General features: G+C 47.0%; 1 protein-coding gene across 2 annotated transcripts in view; it reads right to left on the bottom strand.

Annotated features, from left to right (window-relative positions):
• The window catches only part of notch1b (notch receptor 1b), a 35,931-nt gene extending 20,163 nt beyond the window's left edge, over nucleotides 1–15,768 (bottom strand). For both annotated transcript variants that reach the window (XM_083673489.1, XM_083673490.1), the window contains exons 1-9: nucleotides 15,489–15,768; nucleotides 14,303–14,384; nucleotides 4,461–4,720; nucleotides 3,792–4,130; nucleotides 2,415–2,537; nucleotides 1,821–2,054; nucleotides 1,368–1,523; nucleotides 881–1,066; nucleotides 343–456 (exon numbers count right to left, since the gene is read on the bottom strand). In XM_083673489.1, coding sequence (XP_083529615.1) covers nucleotides 343–456; nucleotides 881–1,066; nucleotides 1,368–1,523; nucleotides 1,821–2,054; nucleotides 2,415–2,537; nucleotides 3,792–4,130; nucleotides 4,461–4,720; nucleotides 14,303–14,384; nucleotides 15,489–15,546 — 1,552 coding nt within the window. In that variant the 5' untranslated portion in view covers nucleotides 15,547–15,768. The remainder of the gene's footprint in view (nucleotides 1–342; nucleotides 457–880; nucleotides 1,067–1,367; nucleotides 1,524–1,820; nucleotides 2,055–2,414; nucleotides 2,538–3,791; nucleotides 4,131–4,460; nucleotides 4,721–14,302; nucleotides 14,385–15,488) is intronic.
• Nucleotides 15,769–17,462: the final 1,694 nt, after the last annotated feature.

Genomic DNA, 17,462 nt, shown 5'->3' with positions numbered 1-17,462 from the left:
TTTCTGAGTTCTCTCAATTAGTGTTTCTTGTAGCAACATCCACAACCCAAAGTTTTTTTTGCACCGCACTTAACTGCACACTCATCAGACTGGAAAACTTGTTCAAAGTGCAAACTTCCTGAAGCCTTCCTTATGGATTTTCCTCGCTCGTTCGTTCGTTCGGCGCTGGCCTTGCTAAAGCCTGCCTGAGGGCTAGGATTAGTGCCCCGCCTCCCTCTCGCGCGCCCGTCCGGGTGGGGGTGGGGGGGGAAGGGGGGAAGGGAGGGGGGGGGGGGAATGGAGATCGAATCCCCCCCCCCCCCAACGCTACCACCCCCCTCTCCGCAGCGCGCCGGGGCTCACCTGTGGGGCACTCGCAGTGGAAGGTGTTGATCTTGTCGATACACTTCCCGTTGTTCAGACAGGGGTTGTTGGCGCACTCGTCCGTATTGATCTGGCAGAACTCTCCCTCGTAGCCTGCCAATTAGCAAGGGAGACAAGACACGGTGGTTGGTGGGCTGGTTGGTTAGAGAAACACGAGCTGTTCAACGTGGCCAAACCTGCATTGACTGAGCAGAAGATAAGTCGTAGGGATAGAGTGTGACTATACGTTGATTAAAAAAAAGGGTCTTTCTAGGTTTGCTTTGTGAGTGAAATGAGCTTATTGATATACCAGTAACAATGACCTACATGTAAGGGTAGATATCGAACCACCCTGAAGAGACAATGAAAACGAACACCTATAGGTGAGAAACGATGATTGTTTGCACACATTTCGGAGTGATATCCAAATGGTTGGAGAGGATAACCAGAAACCAACTAATAGAAGAAAGAAACTCCTACACACTGGATAAAGTCTAATATGGCCCAAAGGTGTGTGAGCGTTGCAAGGTTACAGTACCTGGCATGCAGATGCAGTGGAAGTCTCCTATCTGGTCCAGGCATGTGGCCTCGTTCTTGCAGGGGTTGGACATGCACTCGTTGATGTCCAGCTCACAGCGCGCCCCCACGTAGCCCTGCTGGCACCTACACTGGAACGAACCCTTGGTGTTCAGGCACCTCCCCGCGTGCTCACAGGGGTTGGCACCTGGAGACAGAGACATGGAGAGCGGCACGTGGATAAAAAAAAAATACGAGTTTTGTATGGCTCCTAATACGGGATGTTTGTCAGCAATATGACATCAGCAAATGTATTGTCTGATGTATTTATCGATACATGTTGCCACTGAGCCATTTGTGTAGCTGTGCCATGTTATGTGTTTCTAGATGCATGAAGAAGAAGAAGAAGAAGAAGAAGAAGAAGAAGAAGAAGAAGAAGAAGAAGAAGAAGAAAAAGAAGAAAAAAAAGAAGACATTTCTGTAAATATACTAAGAGATCTGAGTCTTACCCAGGGAGCATTCATCAACATCCTGGTCACAAGCGGAGCCAAAGTAGCCCACAGGGCAGGTGCAGATGGCCTTGCCGTTGACAGGGTTGGTGTCACAGTTGGAGCCCTTCTGACAAGGGTCACTGATACACGCGTCATCCAGGTGACACAGCAGCCCTGTCACAGCACAAAGGAAAACATGGATCAATTTAGTGTTACTCTTGTCAGCTGCAATCTGAAAATGCATGTAACATGAACTACTGGTACAAAGAGTACATAGAAAAGTGATTTGGGCCCCAAACAAATGGAAGGGCTGCATAATATATGCACTGAATGTGCACACAAGGCAAAGCACTATCCTCATAGGAAAATACTGGACTAGGTAGTTGTTTTCAATGACACTTACTGTACTGTACAGTATGTACGACCATGTTTTTAGATATGACTTCATAACAATCCGAGCCCTAGCCTCACCTGTGCGACCGTGGGGGCATTCGCAGAAGAAGGACGCCACGCGGTCATGGCAGATGGCGCCGTGGTAACAGGCGGCGTTGGCGCAGTCGTCGATGTTCTCGCTGCAGTCGTCGCCCGTCCAGCCGTTGACGCAGACACACTGGTAGCTGCCGTAGATGTTGTGGCATGTGCCGCCGTTTTGGCACGCGTTGGGCATGAGTTGGCACTCGTCGACATCTTCGGTGCAGAACTGACCTATGGAGGGGGAGGGTAGGGTATGAATTCACTTGTCAACAGGCGTCATGGAAGGAGATCTGGTGGAGATATCTTTGGAGGAGGGAGAAGTTGCCCCTAACCACGGACATATTGTAGAGTAGTGTCCAAAATGTCTTCCTCCCCCTAATGGTTAAAAAGCGACACTTCACTCATTTCGTAAATTCAGTGATTTTCAGAAACTACAACACGTTTCCAGCCAAGGGGGAGTGTGTTTGTTAAAATCACTGAATTAACCCTTTTTTTTTTTAACTCTATTAGAGGTAATCTGTCCTAGATCTGTGACTACAGGGGGACAACTTCTTCCTTGAGCATAATGAGTAGTGTTGGAGGCGTAGTTACCTGTGAATTCAGGTTTGCATTGGCAGTTATAGGTGTTGACCCCGTCCACACAGGTCCCTCCGTTATGGCACTCGTGGCCTGGACAGTCATCAATGTTGGAGTCACAGTTCTGACCAGAGAAGCCTGGAGAGAGGGACATAACAGGTTACTTGCAATACATATTACACACACACACACACACACACACACACACACACACACACACACACACATAGACACAGACACAGACACAGACACAGACACAGACAGACAGACAGACAGACAGACAGACAGACACACACACAGACACACACAGACACACACACTCTCTATCTAAATTATCCCTGTCATCATTGCTTTGTGTTTCCTGGATTGTAAATTATTGGTTCCTTGCTAAACAATGGGTGTGAAACTCGTCGACAGTTAGTGCGGTCAACTGTCTCGTCTTCAGAGGGAAATTGCAGCAATGCCCTTGTCTGTGGCAGCACAGCCAGCCTACCACAGCTTCCCTTTTAGGAGAACCCTCCAGATTACACAACACACCTTCACACTGCTGTGTGGCACCCTGCATACTGTACACATAAATAAAGTGGGGAATCTAAGTTAAATGCTAACACTGGCAATTTTGTGCCAGTCAATAGTGCTTCATTCACAATATTCACTTATTCATCACGTCGCTGTGGAGTTCCCATTGGGGTCATTCTGCTCAGCTATTGAAACGGTGTTGCAAAGGGCACAAAGAGCACGGCTGTGCTCGCTGGGAGCTAAAATAGAGGTCTATCCTGTAGCTGTGGCCCAGTCCTGTGTAGAAGTGGCGGTACGATGTCTGGGGGAGAAGGGTTTTAGGGAGAGCAGAACCTGCGACTGTCCCAACAACCTCTGCTCTGCTCTGCTCCGCTGTGAGGATGTTGTTCATCAGCCATTTCCTCACGATAAGACGCGATGCTTTCCTGCTCCGCTCCGTTCACACACAGGGTACGGAACCACAACGGGAGGGGCACAGCCTCCGCCTTTAATGACATCATCTCCTGACCAGTGACTGTACCAAGAGTATGCTACCTAGCTAGGCCCACAGAACTAAGAGGGAGAAGACCTACAGCCCGCTACCTCATCAAAAGCAGTGACTGTTTCAGATGGTTGAAAAGGGAAAAAGTGGCTTCAATTGGATAGAAACTGGCTTCAATAGTCATAGATACCTTCTCAATCCCCAAATGGTGCCATTTCATTCTTTATACAGAGTGTTATGCTTACATGAGATCCTCACACATAACTCAATTGTTCAAAAACACAAAAAACACCTGCATTGAAGTCAGTAGGAGAATCTAAAGCTATTCCCACCCATTCCAGAATTAGGAATGTTCCACTATCCCGAAGGTTGAGGATGAGACAGTCTAGTACCTGGTACACAGGAGCATTCATAGGTGGTGTCTCCCTTCTGGACACAGGTGCCCCCGTTGTGGCAGGGCGAGGGGCTGCAGGGCAGGTAGCGGCTCTCGCAGTGCTTCCCCGTGTACTCCTGGGGGCACTGGCAGCGATAGGTGCCCACCTCGTTCACGCACAAGCCACCGTTCCTGCAGGGCGAGGGGCTCTGGGTACACTCGTTGACGTCCTGCATGCAGGTCTGGCCGTAGAAGAAGGGGGTGCAGGTGCAGATGTAGTGGGAGTCGATGGGCGTACACTGGCCACCGTTGGCACAGGGGTTGGAGGCACAGGGGTCAGCCTGCTGGCACATCTTACCTGGAGGAGACAAACACAACAATTGTAAATAAGGATCATATGTTTTCGTGATAGTATATTTAGAAGTGTCTGACACTGTCTGACGTGGCTTTTGTTTCCTTTCACGGTTTCTTCTTTTAAGTGTAGAATGTTTACAGTGAATTCAAATTCCAAGTGTACTGAGATGTGTAATTACACAATTTGGCTTGACTCTCAAAACTGTTCATTCACACAACAAATCTTTTGGAGAAGAAAAAACAAACGAAACAAGCCACGTTTTCATGCAAACACCAGCATTTAACCAATGTGTGACATCCCCAGGATGAGTTGTGCAGTGTTTTCAGTGTTTACCTGACCAGCCGGGCGGACAGCGACACTTGTACTCCCGAAGGTTGACCAGCTCGCAGGTGCCTCCGTTCCTGCAGGGCAAGTTGAGGCACACATTGTCGATGGGCGTCAGACACAGGCGGTCGGTGTACCCCGGCCGGCACACACAGGTGAAGTCCACCAAGTTGCCACGGAAAACCACGCGACACGTGGCGCCATTTTTACATTGAGAGTACGTGCAGGGGTCCCGAAGGCACCTGCTGCCCACGTATCCGTTTGGACACCTAGAGAGAGAGAGAGAGAGAGAGAGGAACCAAGAGTCAGACTAATATCTATCTCACCTCCCTTTAAAAAAACAACAACAAACCCATACCTAGACTTGTGAGACAGGTGAAGCAGTGTGTGGCCATGTCATGCAACCTTGCCTGTGTCGAGTTTAAGCATTTCACATTATCTGGCAGATTGACATCTCTGTTACAAACACTGTATGGACCACTTGTGTGGGACATATAGACCCAAGAGGCCCTTTAATATACCCACCATCGATCATACAATACACAGGGGGGGTTCACAGAAAGTGTCATGCTTGAGAAACAGACATCTCTGTCCAATGCTACTGTTAAATTCTCGGCTGCTTTCTATGAAAAGAGCTCTAAGCTGTGGGGTCAGGAGGCCCTCTACCCTGCCCACTGTTTTTACAACGCGACAACGCTGCCATGAGAAACTATGCGGCGAGCGGGACATTCATCTTTTCACTGTCGTTCCCTCAGACAATGTGTTTTAGGCCATAAAAGAGAGTTCCTTCAGGAGATGGGGAGATATATATACGCCTGTGATGTTTCTCACAGGTTCTCTTTGAGGTCATAAACGGCCCCCAGTGAACCCGTTCCCAGAGAGGGAGAGAGAGAGAGAGAGAGAGAGAGAAAGAGAGAGAGAGAGAGAGAGAGAGTGCCACTGCAGGACCACAGGTCAGTGGGGATGGATTCACACATTTACAATTACAATGAGAAGGCTTGAAGGGTGTCCCCTGAGGCTACGTGAGGCCCAGCAGAGGGGCCACACAGCATGTTTACACTCACACACACACACACACACACACACACACACACACACACACACACACACACACACACACAGGTGTTTGGTGGTCAGGGAGGTTACCAACTGTTCTACTGATCAGTCATGTTGGAGTCACCACAATGCCACCAAACTCTCACAATAGCAATCCTGAGAGCTTCTAGAATGTTTTTTTCTGGACTAGTGGTGGGGGGGGGCTCAGTTTGAATACACAGACTCTATATAACACTATAGAAAAACACTGGTGTTTGTCGGACTCTGAATTCTTGAACATAATCCAGTATCGTTTCTGACATAAAAAGTAGCCATGGGCCCCATCAACAGCTCTTAGGGGGAAATGTGCTCACTCACTTCAGCGTTCTTTTCAGCACTCATTCATTCAAAGGACAAGGCGGCATGTCTATGCCAGTCTTTGAACTCTGAGCTAACATTATGGAGACTTCAAAGCTGTGTGTCTCTCCACCTCAACGCACTGTATTCTTCTACAGCGGAGAGACAGACATCAGCCTGAGACAAGGGAATAAAGAGGGAGCGAGAGAGAGAGAGAGAGAAAGAGAGAGAGAGAGAGAGAGAGAGAGAGAGAGAGAGAGAGCACCGCAAACTATATCAAGAGCCAGACGAAGCCATAGCAGTTCTTTATGAGTCCATGTCAATTTCCCCAGATAAAATTCTATTGATGGTTCATTGATATTTTTTCAGCTTTGTCACTGATTATTGTTCCCTTATTCCTTTAATTACTTTTATCATATCAAACTTGGTGGATTGATTTTAGACACTGATTTCCTAGACTCCTAGACTTTTTCTAGACTTCCTTTTAATCAACAACGAAAAGAAGCGCAGCCACTTTAAACTACCTGAACATGAATGATTCTATTAGCCCTGAGGGCCTGGCAGAATCACGTCCCCAAACATTCCCAGGGGGGGCGTTGTGTGGGGGGCAGGCAGGCAGGCAGGCAGACCCCCTGACCCCCTCCCCCCCCCCCTCTATGAAGGGACAGACGTGTGTTTAGACAGGGTTTCTCTCTCACGGGATTAGGGTGCCCCACAACTTTGACCAGGCAAAGAAAACACCACAAGCTAGGCTGGGCTCTACATCAACATGAAGGGACTGATGGCATGTCACAGTGTTCATAATGGTACCTTTACACTCACTGTGACATACCATGGCATTAGTTTAGAGCAGGCTACAAAAGAGATGTATGCTACGCTACGGCATAGCATGTAGCGCAAAAGGAGGGAAATCTATCAACTACCACAGTTTCTGTTTATTCACATTCTTTCTAAAGCCTAAACATTATAACATAGTTTATTTGTTTTACTATACTGAGGAGGAATACAACCGCGGTACATCTTTGATCTATCAAACATCGTGACACACCCTTTCGATCATTAGGTTATCTTTTACGTGACGAAAGGAATGTATAAAAATGCCAAAGCATCCATAGCAATGTGGCTATGGGATATTTGGAGTGCGTGGTGGTGGTGGGGGGGTGGGGAGGGGGGTGGGGGGGGGAGTGCAGGAATGGCTAAAAGAGGGCCATGCCAGTTCAGACATGGCGGGTGCTGAGGTCGCGAGGCGGGGCATGCGCTTGCTGGCCTCCCCCCAAAAGGCCTTGGGGAGCAGGTGCGCATGGTAATTAGGGGACGGCAGCTGCTGGCTAACACTCACCCCTCTCCCTGCGCCCTCGTCCCCATCCCCATCCCCCGAGGAGAATAGAGGGGCCTGGGCTGCGGGCGTCTGAATGTGTGTGTGTGTGTGTGTCCTCCCCCCCTAGTCCTGAAGCAGTGGAGGGGGTTAGGATGAGTGGGCCCATTGTTTCTCCTCCCCATTCAGGGCTGACCACAGGCCGGGCGCCTCCAAGCTGAGAGTGTGCATTCAGCTGTTAAACCTCCTCTCTTCTCCCCCCCCCTCTCCATCCCTACTCCTAGAACTACTTTTTCCACTCTTCTTTTCTACATGGCTCATCCCTGACCTCCCTCTCTCTCTTTTCTCCCTCCTTTCCTCTGTCTTCTTTTCATTTCCTCAGGTTTGGAGCCTGCTTACGGCTCTCTCCATCCATCACTGCCCTCCCTGTACCTTCCCTCACTCCTTCCCTCCAACTGTTTGTTCCCCTCTCTCTTTTCATGGCCGTCCATAGGGTTGGCTGGTTTTGTAAGACACCATATGAGGATTTATGGGCCTCTACTCCTGACTGGGTTTGGCTCCAAAAACCTCAAAGTCTGAGCCTCTATGATATTTTTCGGTGGTCTGCCATGTTTGAAAAAACAAGAGTAAGTGGATCCGAAGGAGGGGGAATTTTTTTAACAAACCCCAAACACAACTTAAAAGGGCGGAGAGAGACACACAAGGCCTCCTGAGAGAAAGGAAATTGGAACTGGTTTGGGGGGTTTTAGTGGGAAGCTGCCAGTGAGAAGTAGAGAGAGAGACAGAGAGAGAGAGCGAGAGGTTGCTGGTTTGGAAGGAATGTTATTGTTTACTCTAAAAAAGCTGCCCTAGTCTGCTGTCCCCCCTTCCTGACCCGCAAGCCTCAATGGAGGCTCCTGGCAGCCGCACTTTACAGGGCCCCGCAAAAACTCACACTTTGCTTTGAACTGGGGCCCAGATCTGCCCTTTCCCCACAAACAGACCAACGTCTCACACAGGGCCTCGAAGACAAACACATAAAGTGGCCACTCATATGCCCTCAGACGGTCCACGTGGCCGCGCTGGCCAAACACACTCCCCGGCCCCGCCGTTTGCACAGAGTCAACTCCAGCGCGCGCCTAGCAAAGAATGCTAACAGCTTGCTCTTTAACTTGACGAGAGGTCGTCAAATAAGCCGTCAGCACAAAATCAGTTTGTAGCTTGATACCGATGACTATAAAAAAAAGGGGGGGGGGGGGAAACAAAAGATATTCAGCTACCCTTTTATGGAGTCGCTCTTTCTGCGGCGTTCAAAACAAACAGGCCATGGCAGCTGAGACAACAAACAACTGCTGGCGTGAGCCACAACAGGCTAATCTCAGCAGCAGGTAAACCATCTTCCAGGAGAGGTAAATAAAGAAGACATGAAAAGAGGGGAGAAATCAGAAGCTGTGCAAATATCAGGTGTTTGTGCTGAAGGATCATATAACGGGAGTACAGCAGTATCCTTGCTCTGATGTCAGAGGCTGACACTGTTATCATCTCTGTGCTTTCTGTTGTCTCTTCACACTGGCTCCTATTGTCCTGCTCTCAGCTCACGAAAGGGATGTCTTTCCTTCCGTGGCCACCAGTCGCCCTTGGCAACAGGTCTCGCCCCATTCCAGTGTTGTAATGTGCGGTGGGCGGGTGGGGACCAGGCTCGGGCCCCAGAGCAGATGTTGTCATGACACCTGACCCTGGGCCAGACGCCACTCAGGGGGTTTCCCCACAATTGGGCCAATCTGCCATCTGCCACACAGAGAGGTCACACAGAGAAAGGGACTGTGGCTTTGAACACAAACATACACACACAGTGCACACACCACACAAACACACAGGGTTGCCATGACCATGATTTTCACACGAAATTCGGGTACTTTGAAAACGAGGTCGCAGGTGAAAATGTATTGGTCGCGGGGTGCAGGTCTTTGGGCTACTTCTAAATTGCACTGTGGCCGCCATCTCTCTTTTTAACTGTGACCTGCTGCTGCTGACTGTGAGGCTGTTGCTGAGCGAGTGAGTGAGTGAGTGAGTGGAGAGGGGAGGGACGGGGTGCCAGAGGGTGTGTGTGTGTGTGTGTGTGTGTGTGTGTGTGTGTGTGTGTGTGTGTGTTGAGAGAGCACTGGAAGTTCACAAGTAATGTGAGAACAGCAAACTAACAAGCACACCATTTCAATAATGTTTTCTGAAAAAAGAAAAAAAAAGGTTAACCATTCACGATCAACCACTTCTATAGTTCATATTAAACAATTTGGTGTGATGACCAAATAACAAAGGGACAAATGCAGAGAACAAGGTAAAACAATTGTAACACCGTAATGTGCATGAGATAAATGTGGCAACTCCTTGCTGCAGGAAAAAAAATGGGCTAGTTTTCAGACCGTATGAGCGGGTTTTGAGTGGCCATTGGGCTGGACACTTTAATCAGACCTGACAACCCTGCACACACATACTATTGTTGCTGCCTACCACTCTACCTACCAGGGCTGAGGAAGGCAAACATAGAGCTTGTTACTTTAAAGGACTAGACCTGGCCAACACACACTTAACCTACTGCTCTATTCATTCCATAACACCACCACATAATATTCTGAGGACCAAAGTTTTTCAGAAGTTTTCAAAACTTTCCCTCAATCATTTTCAGATCTGAACACAGTATATGAGCAAGTAATAGAACAAAAATAACTTTTTGGGCTCCAAGGTAATCTGTTGATTTTTAGGAAATTGTCTCTCCTTAAGATGCCTCCTTCACCTCTAGTAAAGTGCTGCCAGAATGGAGTCAAACTGTGCAGGAACACTTTTATCCCCCCCCCCCTAACCCCCTCATCTTCCTCCACTCTCATTTCCTGCAGTTTGGTGTCTGTGCCTGGGCTAAGTCTCCTTTAGTCTTGTCTGATCTGTTTAAAAGCACTCCCCCAGGGGGTTGCTGTGCTGTGCCTCTCTCTCTAATCGTATACATGAGAGCTGACCTTCCCAGCCCACATCTGGTAGTGTTCATTAGAGACTTGTTTATTTGGCACTATTACTGACACAACCCATGGGAAAGAGCCTGGTTCCCCCCCAGGGACCGATCGTGGAGCAGGGGCAGGAGGCTGGAGGACAGGAGGACTGGGGGCTTGAGTGAGTCATAGTGGCTCTAATGACTAGTGCTACTGGCTGCTTTACGAGGCTGGGAACCACTTAAGAGGTTTAAGGTGTCTGAAGGTGTAACTGTGTGACTGGACACTGACACTGGTAGTTTCTGTACACTCTGTCTCAGAACATGGAGCTACGCTTGGTATCAGGTTGGATTGAGGGGGAAAAACACAGATTGTTTCCCCCCCCCCCCCCGCGTGTGTGTGTGTGTGTGTGTGTGTGTGTGTGTGTGTGTGTGTGTGTGTGTGTGTGTGTGTGTGTGTGTGTGTGGTGATAGAACACCTGCCACTGTAAAGGCTGAAGTCTTCTGTTTCCAGTTGAATGGCAAAACCACAAGTAATCATGGGTATTATGGAGCATGCTGCCTTGGGGATAGTGTACGTCCCTCCCTAAGTTGTTCTGTTATGATCCACAGACAGGTGATCAGGCTCAAATACATCAAATGAGGAAGTGTTTGCCTAATGTTCGGTATCCCTGTCCCACTGAATATACACACATACACAGCCATCCATGCATGCTTGGCTGTCAGTCATATTAGCCAGTGATCAAAGCAAATGTGATTTGTCTTGGCATATGCCACCATCGGGGCTCAAATATCTCTAATCCAGTGTTGAGGTTAACCAACATCAAGTCACTTCAATCAGTCAGAACATTCAGCAGCTCGGCCTCAGCGCCCCTACCCCGACCCCCCCCCCCACCCCTCTTTCTCTAGTCTCCAGTGAGGCTCTTGCCAAGAGGAAACCGACACCGGCGGCCCCATGAAAGCCCTCCGCTCTCTCTGTGATGATATGATCAGATACAGCACCTTTTCTTCCCCCCTTGGCCCCTTCCAGGCCGTTTCCTGCGTCTGAATGAAAGGGGGGGAACTAAGATGGACTCATCTGCCCATAGCAAACAGAGGTTGCATTGAAGCATCCCCGCCCCGGAGACAAGGGCCCGCTTTCATTCATGGACGATACTGTAGTCACCACCAGCACACATGCCAGGGAATTAATGGGCCTGCTTGATATTTAACTTCAGTCGCGGAGAGTTAGGCTTACACACACACAGACACAGACACGCACATACAGGCAATCTATCTAGCTATCCAGAAGGGAATTCATTAAAGCCCCTACACTTGAGCGATTGATTGTGGTGAGGTTATATCAGTTCCACCCTTTGAATACAGTGCCTGCGGATTAGAGCCTGTCATAGAAACCTTCGCCTCAGGGTGCTAACCGGGCTATTTCGGTCTCTGTCTGTCTGAGGGGAGACCGACAGTTACTGCAGAAGACTTATTTCACAAGTCTCACAAGCCAGGGACATCTACGCTGCTAGGACGGTCACTCTCCAATTACTGAGACCTCAGTTTAAGGTGCATCACATCAACAACACACTGTACAGGCCCACTTTAGTCAATGATAAAAGTGCAGGGGGGGGGGGAGAATTAGGTCTACCACCACTGGACAGGTTGGTGACTGACACACATACGGACCTGGCCCAGTTTCATCCATAGCACATCACCTCCAAATCTCTCTCTCCAGTGGGGGCCTAAGCCCTCTTCTGAAGTACAAGGGGGTCACGTGACTCACTGTATCAATGGCCTGTCAAAACTCAAAAAGATGTTCTGAGGAGTCTTTGCTTGACGAGCATGGTATGTGAAGTCTCAGCAGCCTCTCCCTCTCTCTCCCTCTCTCTCCCTCTCCCTCCCTCTCCCTCTCTCTCCCTCTCTCTCTCTCCCTCTCCCTCCCTCTCTCTCCCTCTCTCCATTTCCAGCCCAGCATCTCTCATCTCTCTGTCTGAGGGCTAAGCCCTTTGATTCCAGCCATCTAGAGCCTAGCCAGGATAATGGAATTCCCATCTCTGGCCTAGCTCGGCTCAGCACGGCCCAGTCTGCCCTGCACTCACTCACTGCACTGCTTGCTATTACTGTCAGCGGTACAGATGAGAGGCCTCCTTCAAGGCCTCAAAGATAAACTTGCTGTCCTGATCTGTCAGGGTCTCATTCGAGAGGCCAGATATGAGGGGGGACGCGGTATTCGTGGCATGGAATGTAAAGTAGGTAGGCATCCCTGTGGTACTATATAAAACTGAAGCATTGAAGCACTTGACCTTAAAATACCACTTGACTTTAGCGCGGCTGTTTTTAATTGAAGCAAAGGAACTCGTAATCCTGTCAGGAATGGTAGAAGGGCTCTGGATCCACACTATGTGCTCAGTAAATGAATTTCATTGGGGCCCTCAAAAGTAGCTGTGTAGCATATATCATTCATTAAGTCAGACTATAACACACTCAAATAATTCAGTGGTTCTGCCTTGACATCTCAGCAAACATCTAATAATGATGTTTGGGTCAACATCAGGATGTGAATACGTTTTACTGCTTGACCCCGGAGACTAACTGTACCATATTCCCACAATGTTTACAACATTTGTCAACAATAGTGGGACTGGACAAGACCTGCTACGATACAAACTTCTTCCATGATGAAATTAATCTAAAGGAAGTCGAGGTGAAGATCCTGTTCTTATGGAAAGAAACTGGTAGTGTTGTTTAGATTAGATCACAGCGTTTCTAGATTCATCAGATAATGTGCACTTAGCTTGCTCTGCCACAGCTCACATTTTCTCACTGGCTGTGCCGCTTAGAGTTGGAACATTTCCAAGTGTCAAAATATATACAGTATAAACAAAACAACACTTCCATCACGCCACAGGATACACAATCCAGCCTCTGAACTCTGCCTACACACAAGACAGTGAGATTTCTAACCACTTTCTAACCACTACTTTATTAGATTTTAGATAGACATAAGACATAATACAAAACAGGGTATAGCAAAAGACACACAAAAGGTGGGCCTCGTAAAAACCCTCATCCTTCTCCAAATAAAGTGGCGCTCATGCAAGCCACTTATCCCAATCTCCATGTTTAATTGGAGGAGTCTAAGGACAGTGAGAGGCACAATGATGGCTTTGTGGCCCAACAAGGGGGGCAAGCCCTGCCAGACAGAATTAAGATGTGGCCTAGAGCCAACATGGCTGCCTGGGCCTGCAGTCCTCCCAGAGAAAGGCCAGGAGCCGACCCGGCCCTATAGAGCCCCGCCAGCCCCAGTTTCACCACACTCCACTGCTGCTCAGTAAGACGACACTGCCACTCCGATGCCAGGCTGAAACCGAGCCAATGTACAGGAAGCCTTTTGTTGAACAGGGGTAAAAGGGTTCAGGGGACAATAGAAGTTCTACGTTCCGATGCTGTAGTAGTAGACCTACTCAACAGCCTTTTCAAACTTTTGAAGAGTGAATAAAAAAAACAGCCCAAAACGTGCATTGCAACTTGTTTGCTCCAAACTTCAATCCACTTATGTATCGGCTCCCAATTATGAAAACATCCAGTCTAATTACGCTCTACCGCCATCTGTCCTTCTAATGGAAATCACACAGAGAGAAAAGCCATTCAATAAGGGGGACAAAACCCCGGGAGTGGGGGTAGGACAGGGGCTGCAGGCTCTCTGGGAAGCCTCGCCCAGATTAGTCACACAGAATTAATCTGACTGGAGAACAATGGTCGCAGAGCTTCTGGCAAACCCCAGCTGTCGCTTCGTGAAAGAAAAGAGAAACAAGATTTAGGGCTCTGAGCGTCTCTGAGACTTGGGCTGGAGAGGAGAGGAGAGCCTGCTTTCACTAGCAGCAGGCCGCGAGACACACACACACACCGTGACCCCCATGCCATCCTCATCAATGTCCACACATCTCTTTCATTGGCTGGCCCAGGCCTGTGTTTGCCTTCCAGGAATAGGCATGTGCTGAGAGAACTGAAAACTACCACCAACATGCCTTCAGAGGCCTAACAGAGCCTCAAGCACAAAGATAACAACTACCTTAGCAGTTTTGATTTATCCATTACCAAGTCATCTCAACTTGCACTTCATAATATTTGTTTTGTAAACATGATGTCTTTTTTGATGTGTCAATTTGGTTCTGTGAAATAAGAATGGGATTGTATACTCACTTGCACTCTCCATTGCCGTCTGCAGTGGCTTCACACTTCCCCTGGTTCAAACACGATTCGGTGGGTATGGAGCATCTTTGGCCTGCAAACAGAGAAAGTCAATACGACTGCACTATTCTAGTAAATATTGAACTGCTCTATCCATTTTGACAATTGCATGTCAGATGTGTACTACGTTATTATAACCATAGGCCTACTCATCACTAAATTCAAAGAATTATAGAGGGCATGGAAAAATCATGAATGCTGTATTTACTCAAACATGGGTACCAAAAGACAGAAGTATCACTCAGCAGTATGTATGGCAGAGGTGTGAACTGCCACCTGAAGCGCAGTTTGTGGTGAATAGGACTTGACACCACACTGGTAGGCGCATTCTTCCCCCTGGAGCTGTCCTAAAGAATGTACTATATTTGGGGAGTAACATAGCACTGCAAAAACCGATTCTGTTTACCTCGACTCAAAAATGCCTCATTGGCCAAGGCATGAGTTTTCATATTCTTGTGAAGTTTGAATGCCAAACTCGACAGCCAAAGCGCTTTGCGCGGGTACGGGCGCGAGCCGTGAGCGCAACAGCTGTCTGGGGAGAATCTAGCTACTTCCAGGCGCACGTACAATCTTCATGAAAGATGCTTATAATTACCAATAGTTTTTAAATAGTAATTGCAAAGAAACGTTGAAATCAGAATCATGCATTGTTACATAAGCTGCTCAAATCATTGCAAATCAAAACTCTTTCCCTGTTGTGCCAATGCATGAGACTACAAAAATCTAAAGAAATCAAAAGCTAATGACAAATGTTCTGCTATCTCAGCCTAAAACGTGAAGTGAAGAAGCTGACATGTTCGAACTGTCATATCATCACAATGTATCAAAAGTGAACTTCGATTCATTAGATCAAATGTATATAAAGATTTTTAAAAATCCATCACCAAAAATAATCGATGCCGCGAAATTCTAATGCAACAAGTGAAATTATTTCAATTTACCAACCGCTACATCCCATTCTGAAAAGTTGGTAGTGATCGATTGTGCGTGTAGGATTCATTTGTGACCGTATCAATCATCCTTATAAACCTATAGGCTATACTTTCTTTGATAAAATAGTTTCTCTTTCATATCAAAAACTGTCAGTAGCCTAAACTGATCCAAAAGAGGTCTGTATAAGTCTATAAACGCCACTTACCTCGTGTTAGAGCAATCAGCGACAACAAGAAAGTTAGTTTCACAAAGAAAAGATGCATTCCTTCTTTTCTAATATCAAATTATAGTATAATTCCACGTGGAGATATCATAGATCCTGTGTATTTTCCTCTCCGATAACCCAAAAACCTTCAAATCATCATTTCGTAGATCCAAAAAGTGAGCGTTTGCGGCGCGTCTCAGTGAACTCCGTACAGGAGATGCTGTCACTCTAGATTCCGAGTTGTAAATGACTTGAGGGATTCAATTCTCCATTCCCTGCTCAGCATCTAGGGGCGTTATCCGTCCACACCAGTAGGCCTACTTCACGACAACTGTTAATTTGATCCGAAGAACTTATTGAAGAGCAGTGGGAAAAATACGCCCACCCTGTAAAACCATCACCATCAAAGTAGAGTAAGTGAATTTGAAAACATTTTCATGGGCGTGTCCTGCTCAAAAGTTAGGCTATTTAATGCTCTTATTGAATAAACTGACACAACACAGAAATAACTACTGAAAACATCTATTTTGAGTCTGACAACAAGGCACTCAAATGGAAATTGACCAAAGTCTCTCAAATAACCTTTACCTATTGTGACCCAGTTAAAAAAAAACAAAAAAAACATGTAAATTCATGTCTCTTGTTACTGTCATGTTCAGATATTGAACATAGGTTGTAGTTTAGGAGATACACTTCAATTTCTTTCAACAACGTAGAGCACCAACCCACCCCAGAATGTTTGTTTTTCTCAGATCTCAGATAAATATCTGTCATCATGGGAACCGATAGTAGTCTGATCCTCTAAACCTGATAAGTAAATGCTGACAGTTACTCAGGTAAGTGCTCTGTTATTGTGCTTAATCAGCAAAAGAGCAGGTAAAAAACTCCCAACCATCCCATTATAACTGGCATCAGGTTGACACAAAGAAGCCTTTGAGAGAGCTCTTTGTCCCCCAAACTGTCTCCACTCCCTGATCATTTCAGTAGAAAATACATACATTTCCCACTATTTCCAGTGTCCTACCCTAAAGCGGTGGAACGTATTCCACAATACAGTATTAGATACTGTACACCTCAGTTCTCAGGCTCACACTCAGGCTTGGGTGCACTGCACTCATTCCAATGCTCACAATAAATCAGCTTATCCCTCTTGCAAACTTCATTCGATTTAAAATGGCTCAATAATGTGTTTGTTAATACTTGAAAACATTTTCATTTTCATTTTCATACTATTACTTATCTATCATAACAGCGCTGAGTTGTAACTGTCAGGTTCTGTGCCTGCAGGCCCTCATTTGTTTAGTAAATCCTCATATGTCTGTGTCACTTTAAGAGGCAGCATGTGCCAAGAAATTACAGGTAGAACCAGCACCAAGGAGTGTGGGAAGAGTAATGCAAGTTGTGACCCCGGGGGCAGAGAAAAGAGAACATTGGTGATGATGGAAAAACAAAATGGAAAACCAGTTGAGGAGGTGGCTGGCTATGTATGATAAGGAGATAATGAGAACTGTGTGTGGACATGCAGGAACATCTAAACACCCACGACTGACTGGCATTCGGAGAGCGCAAGCATCTGCTGCCACTGGAATAATATATGTGATTCATGAATATACGTAGGTCATGATACAAAATAAGACTTTTAATCTTTCTATCCTATTAGACCTACTCTGTCTGTCAACTGAGAAATGTGACTAACATCTGGTAATTAAGGAGAAGTATTGTGCAGAAAGCAGGCAGAGTAAATGTGTAAAAACAGGGTCTGACCTCACAAGGCTGTAGCAGGACTCTCCGTTGCCCCTACAACAAGCCTTTCAGTTTATCATTGTTTATGAGCAACAGCAAACAAACCATCATTAACAAAAACATGCAGCAAAAACAACCCTCTGTATTTCAAACTTTTTCTGACACACTTTGATAAAAAAAAGTGATGTACATTTATGTAATCAGCTATTGTTTTTCGCCCAATGTGATAAG

Source organism: Argentina silus (assembly GCF_951799395.1).
Source record: "Argentina silus genome assembly, chromosome: 7".
Taxonomy (NCBI): Eukaryota; Metazoa; Chordata; class Actinopteri; order Argentiniformes; family Argentinidae; genus Argentina; species Argentina silus.
The sequence above is the reverse complement of the archived record's forward strand: the minus strand, read 5'-3'. Positions and strand labels throughout refer to the sequence as shown.